The sequence below is a fragment of the Pleuronectes platessa genome, chromosome 15, assembly GCF_947347685.1.
Source record: "Pleuronectes platessa chromosome 15, fPlePla1.1, whole genome shotgun sequence".
Classification (NCBI taxonomy): Eukaryota; Metazoa; Chordata; class Actinopteri; order Pleuronectiformes; family Pleuronectidae; genus Pleuronectes; species Pleuronectes platessa.
In genome coordinates, this window is record NC_070640.1 from 24,258,632 (window position 1) to 24,273,967 (window position 15,336).

General features: G+C 40.1%; 1 protein-coding gene across 4 annotated transcripts in view; it reads right to left on the reverse strand.

Moving 5' to 3' along the window:
- The window catches only part of cblb (Cbl proto-oncogene B, E3 ubiquitin protein ligase), a 63,480-nt gene that overhangs the window by 17,835 nt on the left and 30,309 nt on the right, over positions 1-15,336 (reverse strand). For all 4 annotated transcript variants that reach the window (XM_053441374.1, XM_053441373.1, XM_053441372.1 and 1 more), the window contains exons 7-13: positions 13,930-14,067; positions 10,844-10,931; positions 10,085-10,216; positions 9,179-9,379; positions 8,157-8,351; positions 7,059-7,433; positions 4,153-4,244 (exon numbers count right to left, since the gene is read on the reverse strand). In XM_053441374.1, coding sequence (XP_053297349.1) covers positions 4,153-4,244; positions 7,059-7,433; positions 8,157-8,351; positions 9,179-9,379; positions 10,085-10,216; positions 10,844-10,931; positions 13,930-14,067 — 1,221 coding nt within the window. The remainder of the gene's footprint in view (positions 1-4,152; positions 4,245-7,058; positions 7,434-8,156; positions 8,352-9,178; positions 9,380-10,084; positions 10,217-10,843; positions 10,932-13,929; positions 14,068-15,336) is intronic.

Below are 15,336 nucleotides of genomic sequence, written 5' to 3' on the forward strand. Positions count from 1 at the left end.
AATAATGTGTATGTGTGTGTGTTTGAAAGAGAGAGAAAGTGATCTGGTGAATGTAAGATATACTGTACGTCCAAGTAAGCTTCATCCTCTGTAAGCTAAGTGTTTGTGTGCTGCCCTAACAAACTCACAATATTTTACAACACTAAATAGTTTTCAGTGGAACCAGAGCTTCCTCTTTCAGCTCAGGCTTTATCAGAAGTGGCAGCTCTATCCCCAGCCTCCACTACAGCCTGATACACAGAAACATCTAATCCAATTCTGGCTGCAGCTAAAAGGCTATTAGACGTTCAGCCATCATTTTAAAGCTGTTTCTAACAGGACTTTTCCCTAAGGCTTAGACCTTACTAGTAAACAGTTCCAGAGTCTGAAACCACAAAGAAAGACAGGAACAGCATTCAACAGAAATGAAAATCACCTCATCATCTTCTCACCACTATGCCGATGAAGGAGTTGGCGAAGTGTTTGAGTCCAACACTTCTGGAGTCTCAGGGGTAAACTCTGTTGCAGCAGAATCCATTAGTTGAAGTCAATGGTGACCTCTTCTTCAGACTGGAAAATACAAAACATGCCTCCATACTGCACCTGTGGTGTCATCCAAGTGCCGCAAGCTCAGACCAGTATTAATTTCGTTGACGAAAACTATGACGAAAAATATTCGTTAACGACTTTTTTCCATGACGAAGACGAGACGAAGACGTAACGAAAACGGATATTTGAAAATAAAAACTATGACTAAATCTATTTTAACTTTCGTTGACGAGACGAGACGAGACGAAAATGTTGGTGGTTGACTAAGTCACAATAATTTTTTTAAACATCATCGTATCAGGCCGTCATGAAGTATCAGGAGCGGGCGAGTGAGTCTGTGTGTGTGTGCGTGTGTGTGTGTGTGTGTGTACGCCAGATAGCGCACAGGTCCGGAGGCTCCGCCCCCCGCCCCGCTCACTAGCTCAGAGACACAGCGAGACAAGAGCTCGTTCACGTGAAGGAGCCCGTCACTGACTCACCGGCTGCTTTTTAACTATGGAAACAGTGAAATACAGAGTTTCTCTGGTCTCAGCTGCTCAGAGATCAGCGCAGCAGCTTCTGGATCAGAGCAGAAGCTGCAGTTGGTTTCTAAAGAGCTTCAGTATCTGTGTTCGCCTCCAGTCTGACCTGCTCTCGCTTTTTGTTTTCACATTTAAAACCAAATATATATTTTTAAGCTATTAGGCTGCAGCTATATGTTTTTATTTATTCTAAAATAGGGTACTTCTTATTTCATACATTTCCCACAAATATGGGGAGGACTCAAATAGCCCTACATAGTTCTGTGTTTAATTAATTTCAAGGTAGGCCTACACTTGCCTGTGTATTTTCGTCTCTTCATAAGCATTCTGTGTTTTCCTTTGTTGTAACAGGTACAAATAGCAATAAAATGTCAAGAGTTTTCTTTATTGTCGTTCTATAATTTCGTAAATGCAACAAACTATAGTTCAGTATAGTATAACTTTATATTAAACTTTATTAGCTTTGTTATCAAACATGTTTTGCGGCTCCAGACAAATTTTATTTGGGGGAAGAGGGGGCAAAATTACTATTTTGAAAGTAAAGGTTGCCGACCCCTGCTATAGCCCTATGCTAGGAGGGATATCTAATGGACAACCTAAGTACTGCAAGCTAGACTATTTTGCAGTTTTAGACACAACACAGGTTCCCTGGGCCTGAGAAGGGAAGAAAAGGAGTTTAATGTGGCAACTAAATGTGACTAAAACTAGACTAAAATGTAATTCGTTTTCGTCGACTAAAACTAGACTAAAACTAAGAAGGATAAAAATGACTAAATGTGACTAAAACTAATATGCATTTTCGTCAAAAGACTAAGACTAAGACTAAATCAAAAATAGCTGCCAAAATTAACACTGGCTCAGATATTCATATTTGGCTTGAAACCAAGTCTTTTACACCGTGTTTAAAGCATAAATATCCGCTGATATCTTCCTACAAGGTGCGGTGTGGACTCTTGGATGACATCACACCAGCAGTTTGGAGGCATGTTATGTTTTTTCTGTTGTTTTGCTACGTCTGAACTCTGGTCAATATTTACATCAGTTGTATTGGATTCTGACCTAACAAAGTTTACCTGATACTCAAGAAGTGCTTTGTGAACACTTAACCCACCCCTCCATCGGCATAGTGGTAAGAAGATAATGAGTAGAATTTAATTTCTGGGTGAACTATCCCTTTAAGGAGGCCAGTGTTAATTTCGTTGAAGAAAACTATGACGAAAAATATTCGTTAACGATCTTTTTTCCATGACGAAGACGAGACGAAGACGTAACGAAAACGGATCTTTGAAAATAAAAACTATGATTAAATCTTTTTTAACTTTCGTTGACGAGACGAGACGAGACGAAAATGTTGGTGGTTGACTAAGTCACAATCATTTTTTTAAACATCATCGTATCAGGCCGTTATAAAGCATCAGGAGCGGGCGAGTGAGTGTGTGTGTCTGTGTGTGTGTGTGTGTGTGCCCCAGATAGCACACCGGTCCCGAGGCTCCGCCCCCTGCCCCGCTCACTCGCTCAGAGACACAAAATCAGAGCTCGTTCACGTGAAGGAGCCCGTCACTGACTCACAGGCTGCTTCTTAACTACGCAAACAGTGAAAATACAGAGTTTCTCTGGTCTCAGCTGCTCAGAGATCAGCGCAGCAGCTTCTTGATCAGAGCAGAAGCTGCAGTTGGTTAGTACCGAGCTTCAGTTTCTGTGTTCGCCTCCAGTCTGACCTGCTCTCGCTTTTTGTTTTCACATTTAAAACTAAATATATATTTTAAAGCTATTAGGCTGCAGCTATATGTTTTTATTTATTTCAAAATAGCGTACTTCTTATTTCATACATTTCCCACAAATATGGGGAGGACTCAAATAGCCCTACAAAGTTCTGTGTTTAATTTATTTCAAAGTAGGACGACACTTGCCTGTGTATTTTCTTCTCATCATAAGCGTTCTGTGTTTTCCTTTGTTGTAACAGGTACAAATGGCAATAAAATGTCAAGAGTTTTCTTTCTATAATTTCGTAAATGCAACAAACTATAGTTTAGTATAGTATAACTTTGTATTAAACTTTATTAGCTTTGTTATCAAATATGTTTTGCTGCTCGAGACAAATTTTATTTGGGGGAAGAGGGGGCAAAATTACTCTTTTGAAAGTAAAGGTTGCCGATCCCTGCTATAGACTTATGCTGGTAGGGATATCTAATGGACAACCTAAGTACAGCAAGCTAGACTATTATGCAGTTTTAGACACAACACAGGGTCCCTGGGCCTGAGAAGGGAAGAAAAGGAGTTTAATGTGGCAACTAAATGTGACTAAAACTAGACTAAAATGTAATTCGTTTTCGTCGACTAAAACTAGTCTAAAATGTAATTCGTTTTCGTCGACTAAAACTAGACTAAAACTAAGAAGAATAAAAATGATTAAATGTGACTAAAACTAATATGCATTTTCGTCAAAAGACTAAGACTAAGACTAAATCAAAAATAGCTGCCAAAATTAACACTGAAGGAGGCATAACTTTGGACTAAAGGGAATTTCTAACTCGACTCTCACCAGGTTCATGTTTGTATAGGGCTCTGTTCAGACGTGATATTAACATCCATCCTGTTTTATCTAATCGCAGGTTGACAGCTCTAAGTACAAAATATGAACTCATTCAAGATGCGTTGAGGATGCATTTGAGATCTGATCACTCCGACCACATTTGAAGTAATCCCAACTGCATGTTGCTACAAAATCGTTAAGGTGTGAATACAAATATTTCCTGGGCCCAATTAGAGGACCACCTACTCAACCTGACATCCTTTTTTCTTTAACTATTTAGAATGAGGACGATCTTATTTTATTGTCCAGCTGTGCACAGCACTTTGATTAACTCAGAATCTGCCACGTCCTGCTCTCTCTCTCCCTTGCTCTCTTTCTCTGTTTTCCTTTACTCTTTCACACACACACACACACAAACACACACACACAAACACACACACACAGGACAGACCAACAGGGAACAGACATGCTGCCTGTGTTTGTGTGTGTGTTTGTTTGCGTGTGTGCATGTGTGCGTGTGTGCGTGTGTGCGTGTGTGTGAGTGTGAGTGTGTGTGTGTGTAATACTCACTTGTGGCTACTGGCAAGTGAGGACTGACTTGGCGAGAGCCGTGAAGGAAAGATATCATACTCATCACTGAATGGCACGCCATTAGTAAAGGGCTACACAGACACACACAAGAGAAGAAGAGAATAATAATAAATAAAATATAATGCCAAGTGAATATGATGAATTGAAATACACTTAAACAGAGTAATATGCATCAGATACTATGTTCCTCCCTGAGTCTGGCATAGGAGGGTGGTAGTAAAGTTATTATCCCCTCAATCAGGCCAAGACACCAGACTGAATGAAACTAGTTACAACAGCTCAGTGTCATGTTGGTCATTTATAGCTTCATTAGAACTAGCTTAAAAGAATGACTGAGGTAAAAGATGCAAAAACAAGTATTGTAAATATATGTATTCATGCTTTCTCCACTTATCAACCAACACAGTGTTGTGAGCAATATGAATCCCTTTCTGAGCGTAGATCTGTTCAAATGAAGAAAAAACACAACAGTAGAATTTAAAGCCTTTATCAAGCTCGGCTCATAAAAGCAGTGGTGCTGAGAAGGAATGTGATGCAGACATTTTCCCATGCCAAAAAAGAATCAGCATTTACTGGGAAGGAATGACTGTGCTGCCACATCGGCCTGCGAGCCGCTAACACCAGAGAAGATTAGCTGTCTTTGTGACAGAGTTACTCTCCAGATGTGCAATCCTATGTTTAAAAGTGAAAAAGCTGCTGAAGGAGACTAGTTTTTGACCCAGCTTCATGTTTAAGACTGATATTTGATAGAAAGACGACTACTGATAATAACAACACATTAAGTTAGTATGGCCTGGACAGTGGACAATTCTAAAAACCCTTGGGCCAAATGTGACCTTCAAGAACACAGAAATATATTTTAAATGCAAAGCACATCTGCCTCTTTATGTAAGACAAAAGTATGTAAAGAAGCACTTATACTTCCATGATGGTACCCCAAGTGAAAATGCTCTCCTTAAGCAACTGGAGGCACTTTGTGATCAAAGAGTCTCTGGAGGGAGAGGCTGCGTGGGCACAAGTTTGTGCAACTGCACTTTGAATGATGAAGTGGAGACAGCATACAAATTATGCAGACCCTCAGTGGTATTCTCTTTTCCACACCAGTAAAGGCTGCAGCAGTCTCTGGAGGATTTGCCTGGTAATGTACGAGTGGTCATTTCAAAAAGTGAGATACAGTTACATCAGGGATTTTATCTTTTTGCATTTTTTATTTATATTTAATGCTTAAATTCCATAAAAGTGTGTATTTACTCATTGGAGGAAAGGCAGAGAGGATGTTTAACGTCTCGTCTACAATGTGACATGGATTTAATTCGTTTTTGGTAAAGTGTAAGCATCAGTAATTCAATCAGGCTCAACTCCTTTGTGAATTTCAAAATACAACTAAAACATGTGAATCTTTCTGCTTATGAACCAAGCTGAATATAAACATTGATGGAAAAGAGACATCAATGACAAACATTTACTTACAGACAGATATTTCACGCTTCGTGCACTATGATGCTACATACCACCAATAAGTCCACTTTGTGACTAATCTTTAATGTTGGGTGAAGACGATTGACTGTACTGTTGGAGTGCAGACCCGAGCAAGTTCAAAGCCTTAACAACCATGTACAATATGGTTCAGTGTTTAAGATTTAGGTGATGGGATCTATTGGCAGAAAGTTTTCACAGTGTATAATCATCTAAATCAGACATGGGCAATGTACGGCCCCGAGCCGTAAACGGCCCGTTGGGCGTTTTAATCCAGCCCGTCGAAAATGTCCAAATAATTATTAAAAAAAATAAAAAAATACTAACGATTTTTTAAACTTACAATTTAGGAGCACTTAAATCGCACTTACTTATATTACTTTGTAGTTTTGCTTTATTTTTTGAAGAAATTGTACTTTTCTTGCTTCTTGTTGTTCTGGGTTTGTACCCTCGGGGTTGAATGCACTTGGATAAAAGCGTCAGCTAAATTCAATTTGACCGGGAGTGTGGTGTATAGGGCTCGAAAGGGCACATGATCTCCCTTCACATTTTCGCTTTACCCTGTGAGCCCTTCTGTAAAATGAGCGGATCAAGGAAACGAAAAGTGGACAATGAGTGCCGAGTTTTTAACACGGAGTGGACAACAAAATACTTTTTCACTGAAGTCCTATCGAAGGCTGTATGCCTGATATGCCGAGTCGCAGATTTCAAGGAGTACAACATCAGCCGTCACTTTGCTACGAAGCATGCTAACTACGCTAGAAAGCAGTGAACGCAAGAATGGGTGGCTACGGCTCAGAGGTTGGCGGCTAATTTACAGACTCAGCAACTGAGAAACTGCGATTCAAGAGTCAACTACCAAGGCAAGTTTTTTGGTGGCATTCGAAATAGCAAAGGCTAGCAAGCCTTTCTCCGAAGGCGAGTTTTTGTTAAATTGCCTTACAAATAAATGCTTTGCTACTTGTTAAAGGCCAAATCCTTTCATGTAATGAATTTTCCATGTAATTTATATTAGTTCACAAAAACACTCCTCTGTCAAATTTTACAACCCATTTTGGCCCGCGAGTCAAAAAGTTGGCCCACTCCTGATCCTAATTGTAAAAAATTTTGTTTTCTTTACTCTAGAATAAGCCCTTTTATATTTAAATAGTTTATATTTTTTGGCGGAGGCCGCCATGTTTTTTTAACAGTAGCTCATACCTTTTGAGTTTTATGACAACTGTAGGCTACCACAGGTTTTCGTTCATGTTTGGAAGGGGAGGGTGAGGTGAGGGGTATTCAGCTGCAATATACAACTTCGTCACTAGAGGTCACTAGATTCTACACACTGAACCTTTAAGCAAGGCACATACATGTAATAAACTACTGTGAACTGTTAAAACCAAAAAACAGCCCAACCCAAGGCCTACCTTTGAGCTCTCTCGGTTCCCTGTCCCCTCCATTCTGTGATGTAACCTTCCAAATCCTGCAGACGGAAAACTGAGGGGTCTTCCGTTCAGGTGAGAGGGGCCGGCAGGTCCCAGCTGGAGCTGGTGTTCTACTCCAGGCCTGTGGGCATCTGCCAAATGGTTGTCTTTGGTACAGGGTGTCAAAGGGGTCATTTGGGAGTTTGAAAGTACTCTAGTAGAAGAGGACGTGGAAGAGGAACTGGGAAGCCAAGAGTGGCGAAACTCTGGAGGAATGGGAGGAGGTCGCTCAGGTGGAGGCGGTGGAGGTGGATCCCTCTGCGGGGGAGGTGGGGCTGGGAGAGGCTTGTCTTGCTTTCTTGACATGCCTGGTGAAGACTGCAGAGGTTGAGAGATAAGAGACCAGCTTTCTAATCACACTCCACCATGTACACTTTCTATGGAACAAATATTTGAAACATGTGTAGTAGTTTTGAAGAAAAAAAACATCAATGTTACATTGGTAAGGTGATGAGAGCTCAACAGGCTGCTCCTGTGTTCCGGTTCAATTGTCCTGTACCATGATACACGACTGCATGATTTTTATCAAACTTTTCATCTTGGTTTCAGCAAACCTTCAGAAATTCAACATTTATGTCATGCAACTTGCGGCCATCAAAGCCATCAAGGTATGTGCAGCCTCATTGCAAATATGTTTCTTATTCGCTTTTTAAGAACAATCGTTTTTACTCTTCCTCTATGCTTTAACAGGCTTTAAAGGGGACATATTATGAAAATTCCACTTTTGTAGTGCTTCTACACGTTAATTTGGATATCTGGCATGTCTAACATCCCAAAAACTCTGGAAAAAGTTTGAGAGGGGGGCAGGGGACTCAAAACAGGTAAATCTGAGGAGGACTGTTTTAGACAGGGTAAAAAGGGTGCTTTTTTAAATGATCCTTGTGGTATTTTGACCAAATTTTTTTACAGACATTTCATTAAGACCCCAAGGAACCATATCAACTGTGGTAAAATGGGCATATGATGGTTCCTTTAATGCATTTCCTTTACATACATCCTCTTTATATACAACATTTTTCTCTGGGAAATGCTGTGACTGACCTTTGGAGAGGCAGTGGGACTGGCAGACGGAGAGCGGATGGCACCTTTCTGGATGAGGTCAAGTCGTGGCGGGACAGGAGGAAGGCCAAGGTGCTGGATGCAATAACCGGGGTCCCCTATATGGGCTTTCCTGTGTTGGCTGACAGGTGAAGAGCTGGGGGACACCATTGGGGAGTTCTGTCGCTCAGCACAGTGCTGAAAAACAGGAGAATTTCTTAAAGGTGTGTTTAAGACCAGCTGTAAGAATTTTTTTATGATTTACAAGTACATTTATACGAGCTCCAGATACTTTGGGTTCAGAGTAAATCGTAGTCGACTCTAGACTGAGGGTTAAAAATACCATTTATCAGTATGAATTGTATTAGTTGAAGAAGTATGGATGTGTAGTTTGCTTTTGATTCTAGAATTGTGTAGGATGTTCCCCTGTGGATAGGAGAGGAGTTTTGAGAATAGGAGGTTATACTAAGGTCCTTTGTCCTTTGTTTGTATCCATGCTGCCATACCTATATTTGTTTGGAAACGTTTACCACTGAGTAAGTTAGACAAACTGTTTACTTAATTAATTTGTATTCAACAGAAACAATGTTTATGCCCTTTATTTATATTTTTACGTAGAAGGTTTAAAGACCCCTCCTTATGTACATGTGAATAATTTTCTGTTATGGTACGCATAGCAATATCCTGATTTATGTTTTTTTTCTTGTACAAAAACTCATTAATCCATCAATCTTACCATCTGTGACACGTTCCTCAATCCTCAATCCTCAAGCCCATTCAATAAATTGATAAATGAATCCTTGTGTTTAAATGTGCACCCCAGTTAGAAGCACAATGATCCAGTCATTCCTATCCTACTTAACCTTGAAATGAAACCAAATTCACTCTGCATTCACTCTGCATATCCAGTCTTTTTCATTGTCATTGTCATGTCATTCTTAGTTCTTTTCTAAATATGAATGTTGAGGAGAAAAAGGGCAAATTAAAAGTATTTTCCCCCACAAGACAATAGATAAAATGTTTACCTTTCTGATGTTGGCAAGTCCATTCATGACCAGGCAGTCCTCTCGGTCTTCCTCATCATCCAGCTCCAGCATGTGGCAGCTGTGCTGGTCCAGGAAGAAGCACTTGGTGCCCTCATTTCGTGGGTCAAAGGGATCCACAATGATGGGCTCTGTGCCTTTGATCTCACAACGGCAGAACGGACAACCCTGACCATCTGATTCCTGGAACAGACGAAGAGGAGAGACTGCATGAAACAATATCTCTCTCTCTCTTTCTCTCTCTCACACAGACGGGATAAATCAGGAGACAAACTTTAACCTTGTTTCAGTTAAATTAACAAAAATAGATTTAGGCTTTTCCCCTCATTCGTGAAACGACTAGCAGTTGACTGGACACTTGCTCATATAAAATAAAAACACGACAACGGACAGCTGAGATAACTATTCCTCCAGGACCCTATTTAGAAACATTGTAGAGATCATTTGAATGCCTCATGTTCATTTTTATCAGGAAATTTCATCTGAGAAACAAGAATTTTGATCATTTTTTAAAATGTTAAAAATATCAAGAGAAATGCCGCTGATCCAGGACTTAATGTGAGTGACAGACGGAGAGACTTTAGTGCTCATCCCATATATATTCTCATCAACAGAACATCACTTTAGCCAGAAAAAACGAATAAGTATTTAATGGTATTATACAGCAGTGATGTTATAAATAAAGAAAATACACTGATACACTGCTGCTGCTTTTGACTTCCTCTATGAACGATATATAGAAATTTGAACTGGGCAGACACAAGGACCCTAGAAGAAAGTGAGAACGGGTTGAGAGCGGGGTCTTCTTCTTCAGCTGCTTAATCAGACACCTTTTCACTTGTAAGCATACGCAAACAAGTTTTACTGATGTGTGGAGAATTTCTTTACCTGCCAAGCTGTAAGACAGAACGTGCACATCAGGTGACCACAAGGTTCGATCTTGACATCTTTGTCGTTCTCAGCGCAGATCTTACAAAGCTGGAAGGTGGAGCCCATTTCGCAGTAGAGCTCATACTGTTCCTGTTTAGGCAGAGCAAACTCCTGTTAGTCATTACTTGATTCAGGGATCAAAATATACATATTTAGATTATTCATCTATTTGATCTCAATTAAAGTAAAATCTCTGTTAAACGAATCACACGACAATTTCCATTTTATCCATATGTTAAATGACACACTGTTTAGATGAAGCAATACACACTTCTCAAACTATCCTCAAATACGATATTCACAGCCACAAAAAACAGCCATTATGTAAGACTTCAAAAATCTATGAAACACTAAGGCTGAATGGGTGAACATTTCACTACCTGTGCTTTCAATGTTTGTTTTCAAACTGGAAATAAAGCTGGAAATAGAGCTTCAGCCTCACTATGCACAACATTCAGTTTCTGAATAAATCTAACTAAATCAGAAAGCCACACAGTCGTACAATGATGCATCATGTAACAGCAGATGTTATGCAGTTATATAGTTTGGAGAGACTGGAGCTTCAGTTTTTTTTAAAGACACCCACACATATTACATCATATGTTTGATCCTTTTTAGTAAACATTTTCAACGCTTAAATATCATAAAAAAGATTGAGCTTCTGGCTTTGTGTCACAAAAAATCCATGACAACGCGTTCACAAACACACAAACCTACTTGTGTGACTTTGATGTGATCATGAGGCGTCGGCTCACATAAATCAGTGAGGTCAGGATTGTAACTGCGACCATCAGGGAACAAGTAGCTGCAAATGAAGAAAGAAGTTTTAGCGAGACAGCAGATATAAACACACATAAGGATATTTGCTCATGTCTTTTGGCAATTTCTCTAGGATGCTTTTCACTTAATGCTAAAAAAGTACAAAAAAGTCTATCAGTGCATAATGAAAAATGCAACAGGAAGCCCGCCATTTTGGATTTAGTGGCCATTTTGGCTATATTCCACATTTTTACTTTGATGTACTTGTCGTAGAGCTTTCATCAACATACAATTTAGACGAGTGTCATCACAACAAGATGGAGATCTAAAGTTATCAAAAAAAGCAACTTTTCGTCATACCGTGTGGCCGTGGCGTGGCGTCAAACTTTGATGACACGCCATCAAAACACGAGCTTCTGTATCCCGTACGTATTTGGTTTAATCTAGTCCAAACTAGACATGTAAGACATGATTTGTGACTATACAGAAATCGTGACTTAAAATCCAAGCGCCCCCTGGTGGCAACAGGAAATGTCTTGTTTTTGGTACGTCTTACACTTTGATGTATTCCTCCTCATCCACTTAGACAAACCATGTCAAACTGTATCAAATGGGTCTCAAGACATTGATAATGTAGCCATAAGATTACTGTGACTTTTCATCTTGCGGATTATTAATGGCGTGGCATCAGAGTTCATAAGCTCGCCATGACACACGAAATCCCTATAACTTCCGTGTTCATGGGTCCATATCCCTCAAACTACTTGTGTGTAGCAACAGGCCCGCCTCGCAGACATTCAGATGGTTTTTAAGGAATGGGCGTCGCAAAACCACTGACTAGCGCCCCCTAAAGGGCAGCCCCTGCACTACGATTGGCCGACATCTACAAAAATCGATAGGGACATGTGTCTTTTCATGACAAAGAAATAAGTCTCTTGGATAGATATGCTAGAACAAATAGGAAGCCCGCCATTTTCAATTTAGTGGCCATTTGGCCCATTTTCCACATTTTTACTTTGATACACTTGTCGTAGAGCTTTCATCGGATCAAATTAAAATTTAGATGAGTGTCATCAAAACAAGATGGAGATCTAAAGCTATCAAAATTTTAACTTTTCTTCACACCGTGTGACCGTGGCGGGGCGTCAAAGTTTGATTACATGCCATCAAAACACGGGCCTCTGTATCTTGGACATATTTGGTCCAATCGAGTCCAAACTACACATATAAGACAAGAGGCGCGACCTGATGACATCAACAAAGATACCATGACTTAAAATCATAGCTCCCCCTGGTGGCAACCGGAAATGTCTTGTTTTTGCATGTCTTACACTTTGATGTATTCCTCCTCATCCACTGACCTCAACCATATCAAACTGTATCAAATGGGTCTCAAGACATTGATAATGTAGTCATAAGATTACTGGGACTTTTCATCAAACGCCCTATTAATGGCGTGGCATCCAAGTTCATCAACTTGCCGTGAAACAAGAACTTGCTGTAACTTCAGTGTTCATGCTTCTATCTCACTCAAACTACATGTGTGTTTCAACAGTCTCCCCCTGAAGATAGTCATTCGTTTTAAGGAATGGGCGTGGCAAAATAACTGACTAGCGCCCCCTTAAGGAAAGCCCCGGCACCACGTTTGGCCGACATGTACAAAATTCAATGGGGACATGTGTCTTTTCATAACAAACAAATACGTTTCCTGGATAGATATGGTAGACCAAACAGGAAGCCCGCCATTTTGGCTTTAGTGGCCATTTTGGCCTTATTCCACATTTTAACTGTGAAGTACTTGTCCCAGGGCTTTCTTCTCGATTAAACAATGTATGTCCGAGATACAGAACCTCGTGTTTTGACGGCGTTTAATCAAACTTTGATGCCACGGTCACACGGTGTGACGAAAAATCGATCTCTAAATCAGTTTTCATCTCCATCTTGTTGTGGTGACACTCATGTTAATTTGAAGTTGATCTGATGATAGCCCTGGGACAAGTACCTCAAAATAAAAATGTGGAATATGGCCAAATGGCCACTAAAGCCAAAATGGCGGGCTTCCCGTTTGGGCTAGCAAATATATCCAAGACACTTATTTCTTTGTTATGAAAAGACACATGTCCCCATCGATTTTTGTACATGTCGGCCAAACGTGGTGCCCGGGCTGCCCTTTATGGGGCGCTAGTCAGTTATTTTGTCACACCCATTCCTTAAACCCATATGAATATCTTAAGGGGGGGGGGGATGTTAACACACACATAACCCTAACCCTAGTTTGAGTGAGATAGAACCATGAACACGGAAGTTACAGCAATTTCGTGTTTCACGGCGAGTTGATGAACTTTAATGCCACGCCATTAATATGGCGTTTGACGAAAAGTCACAGTAATCTTATTTCTTCATTCATTTTGAGGCAGTCTGTTCATTTAAGATGCATGTGCTTTTAGTACCTTTTATGTTTTTGGGCAACGTGGAACAGGGAGTCAAACTTAACACAAGGATGAAGTGATGAAACGTGCTCCAAGGTCAAGCAGGTGATGCTCAGACCGAGGGTAGAAACTATATTGAATGAGTGGCCGCGGTTATTAGTTGGACCAGTCACATGTTGGACAAATATATATTTTATCCATTTTAACGTTTGGTTTATCTTGTCACTGTGGATCATGGTGTCCTTCTTTGTTTGAAACAAAGTGAATGAGCAAAAGCAGTACATGTTAAAAATCAGGTAGAAAAGATCAGTGTGTTCGAAGAAACCGGGGCAGTAGAATGAGAGGCACCAAATTTGGGCTTTTATGGCCTGATATTTTCTTCAGGGAGCATGGCTCTTGCAAGTTAAATAGCCATGAACTAGGCAGTGGCTTTCAGAAAAGTTAGGTCCTCCAGAAGGTCTGCAGTGAGACATTTAAGGACCATGCAACTAGCAGATAATTTCTCATTTGTGTGCAGCTCATACACATGTGGATACTTCAGCACAACTTACAATATGTGAACAGAGGGTGAGCTACAACGAAAGACTGTGTTTGAGTGTATGATGGGATACATACAAGCCCTCCCTGAAGCCATCGATGAGGGCCTGGAACAGTGGCTTGTTGTGGGGGATGGTTTGCAGTATGTTCCCATCATTAGTCACATAACCGATGGCCCACTGGCCCAGCCGAGTACAACTCAGTCTGAAGATGTAACTGTAAGAGATGGAGGGAGGACAGATGAACATGGTTCACAATGTGCAAAACAATCAGTGCATCCATTTTTGGATGAAAACTTTATTTACTTTTCTTTTAAAATTAGCATTTATAAGCACAACTACACAGAATCAACTCATGCTCTATTCCACAGTAATTGTCTCATCATTACACCTGATTATATACACTCATTTTGTGTCTTGTATTTGTTACTTTTATCCATTGTATTCTTCTGTACATGTTACTTTTTGAATTTACTACTGATACTGTATAAAAGTGTTTAATAATTTTTTTATTAGATTTTTTCCTCTTTAGTACAATAGTAGCTGGCTTTGTATAAAATGCTTCGTATTCAGCCTGGGAGCTGCTTTCCTTTCAAGTTATCATTTGCTCACTCATCAGATATTTCATTTAGGCTCAAAAACTCAATGTACTGCACAGTCATGTATTCTGGTTTCTTAGCATTGATCCCTCTGTCACTAGAGATAATGTTCGCTAAGCACGTTCTCAGTTCGAGTTTGTGAGCGCTCTCAAATATGTCAAGGTCTCAACAAGATCCCTCATTATTCGTATGATTACATGCGACCACAGCATTGAGCTGCACACCAACCACTTCCTCAGGAGGAACTGTTTACGTGTGTGTGGGGTCCAGGTATTACTCATGTTGTGGGGACCTTAATATTTTAACACTTTCACATTATGGTAACTTGTCTCCCTATGGGGACAAAAAGTAAATCTCTGTAATGTAAATCACGTGTATACATGTTTTAGGTTAAGGTTAGGTTTAGGTTAGGGTGAGGCAAGTAGTTACCATGGTTAAAGTTAGAGTAAGTCTGCTGGATATCAATGTTATTCAATGTAATGTCCAATGAAATCATGGAGAAATGACTGTTTGTGTGTGTACGTAAGTGTGTGTAAGTGTGAGCAGCACTGACCTTATGTGATCAACTTCATTTGAGGACAATTGAAGAGGATTACAACTCGAACACTTCAACAACTGACAAATGAACTAAAAAAAATGATGTGAAATGGCAACTTTGAACTTTTTTCCTTTGCCTCTCATATTTAACTGAACAAGATCGATCAAAGGTGCTTTTGCTGCATTGATTAAAGTTCATCAAAGAGCAATTTCTCTGTGCAACTCACATCTGAATAAAAAAGGAAATTGACAGAGGAAGAGTTTTAAATGCAGTCCAGCAAGAAAACTGGATTTGGAGCGAGCCTTGACAACAACATGATCCCATCTCCAACCACAACAAAGCCACTGAG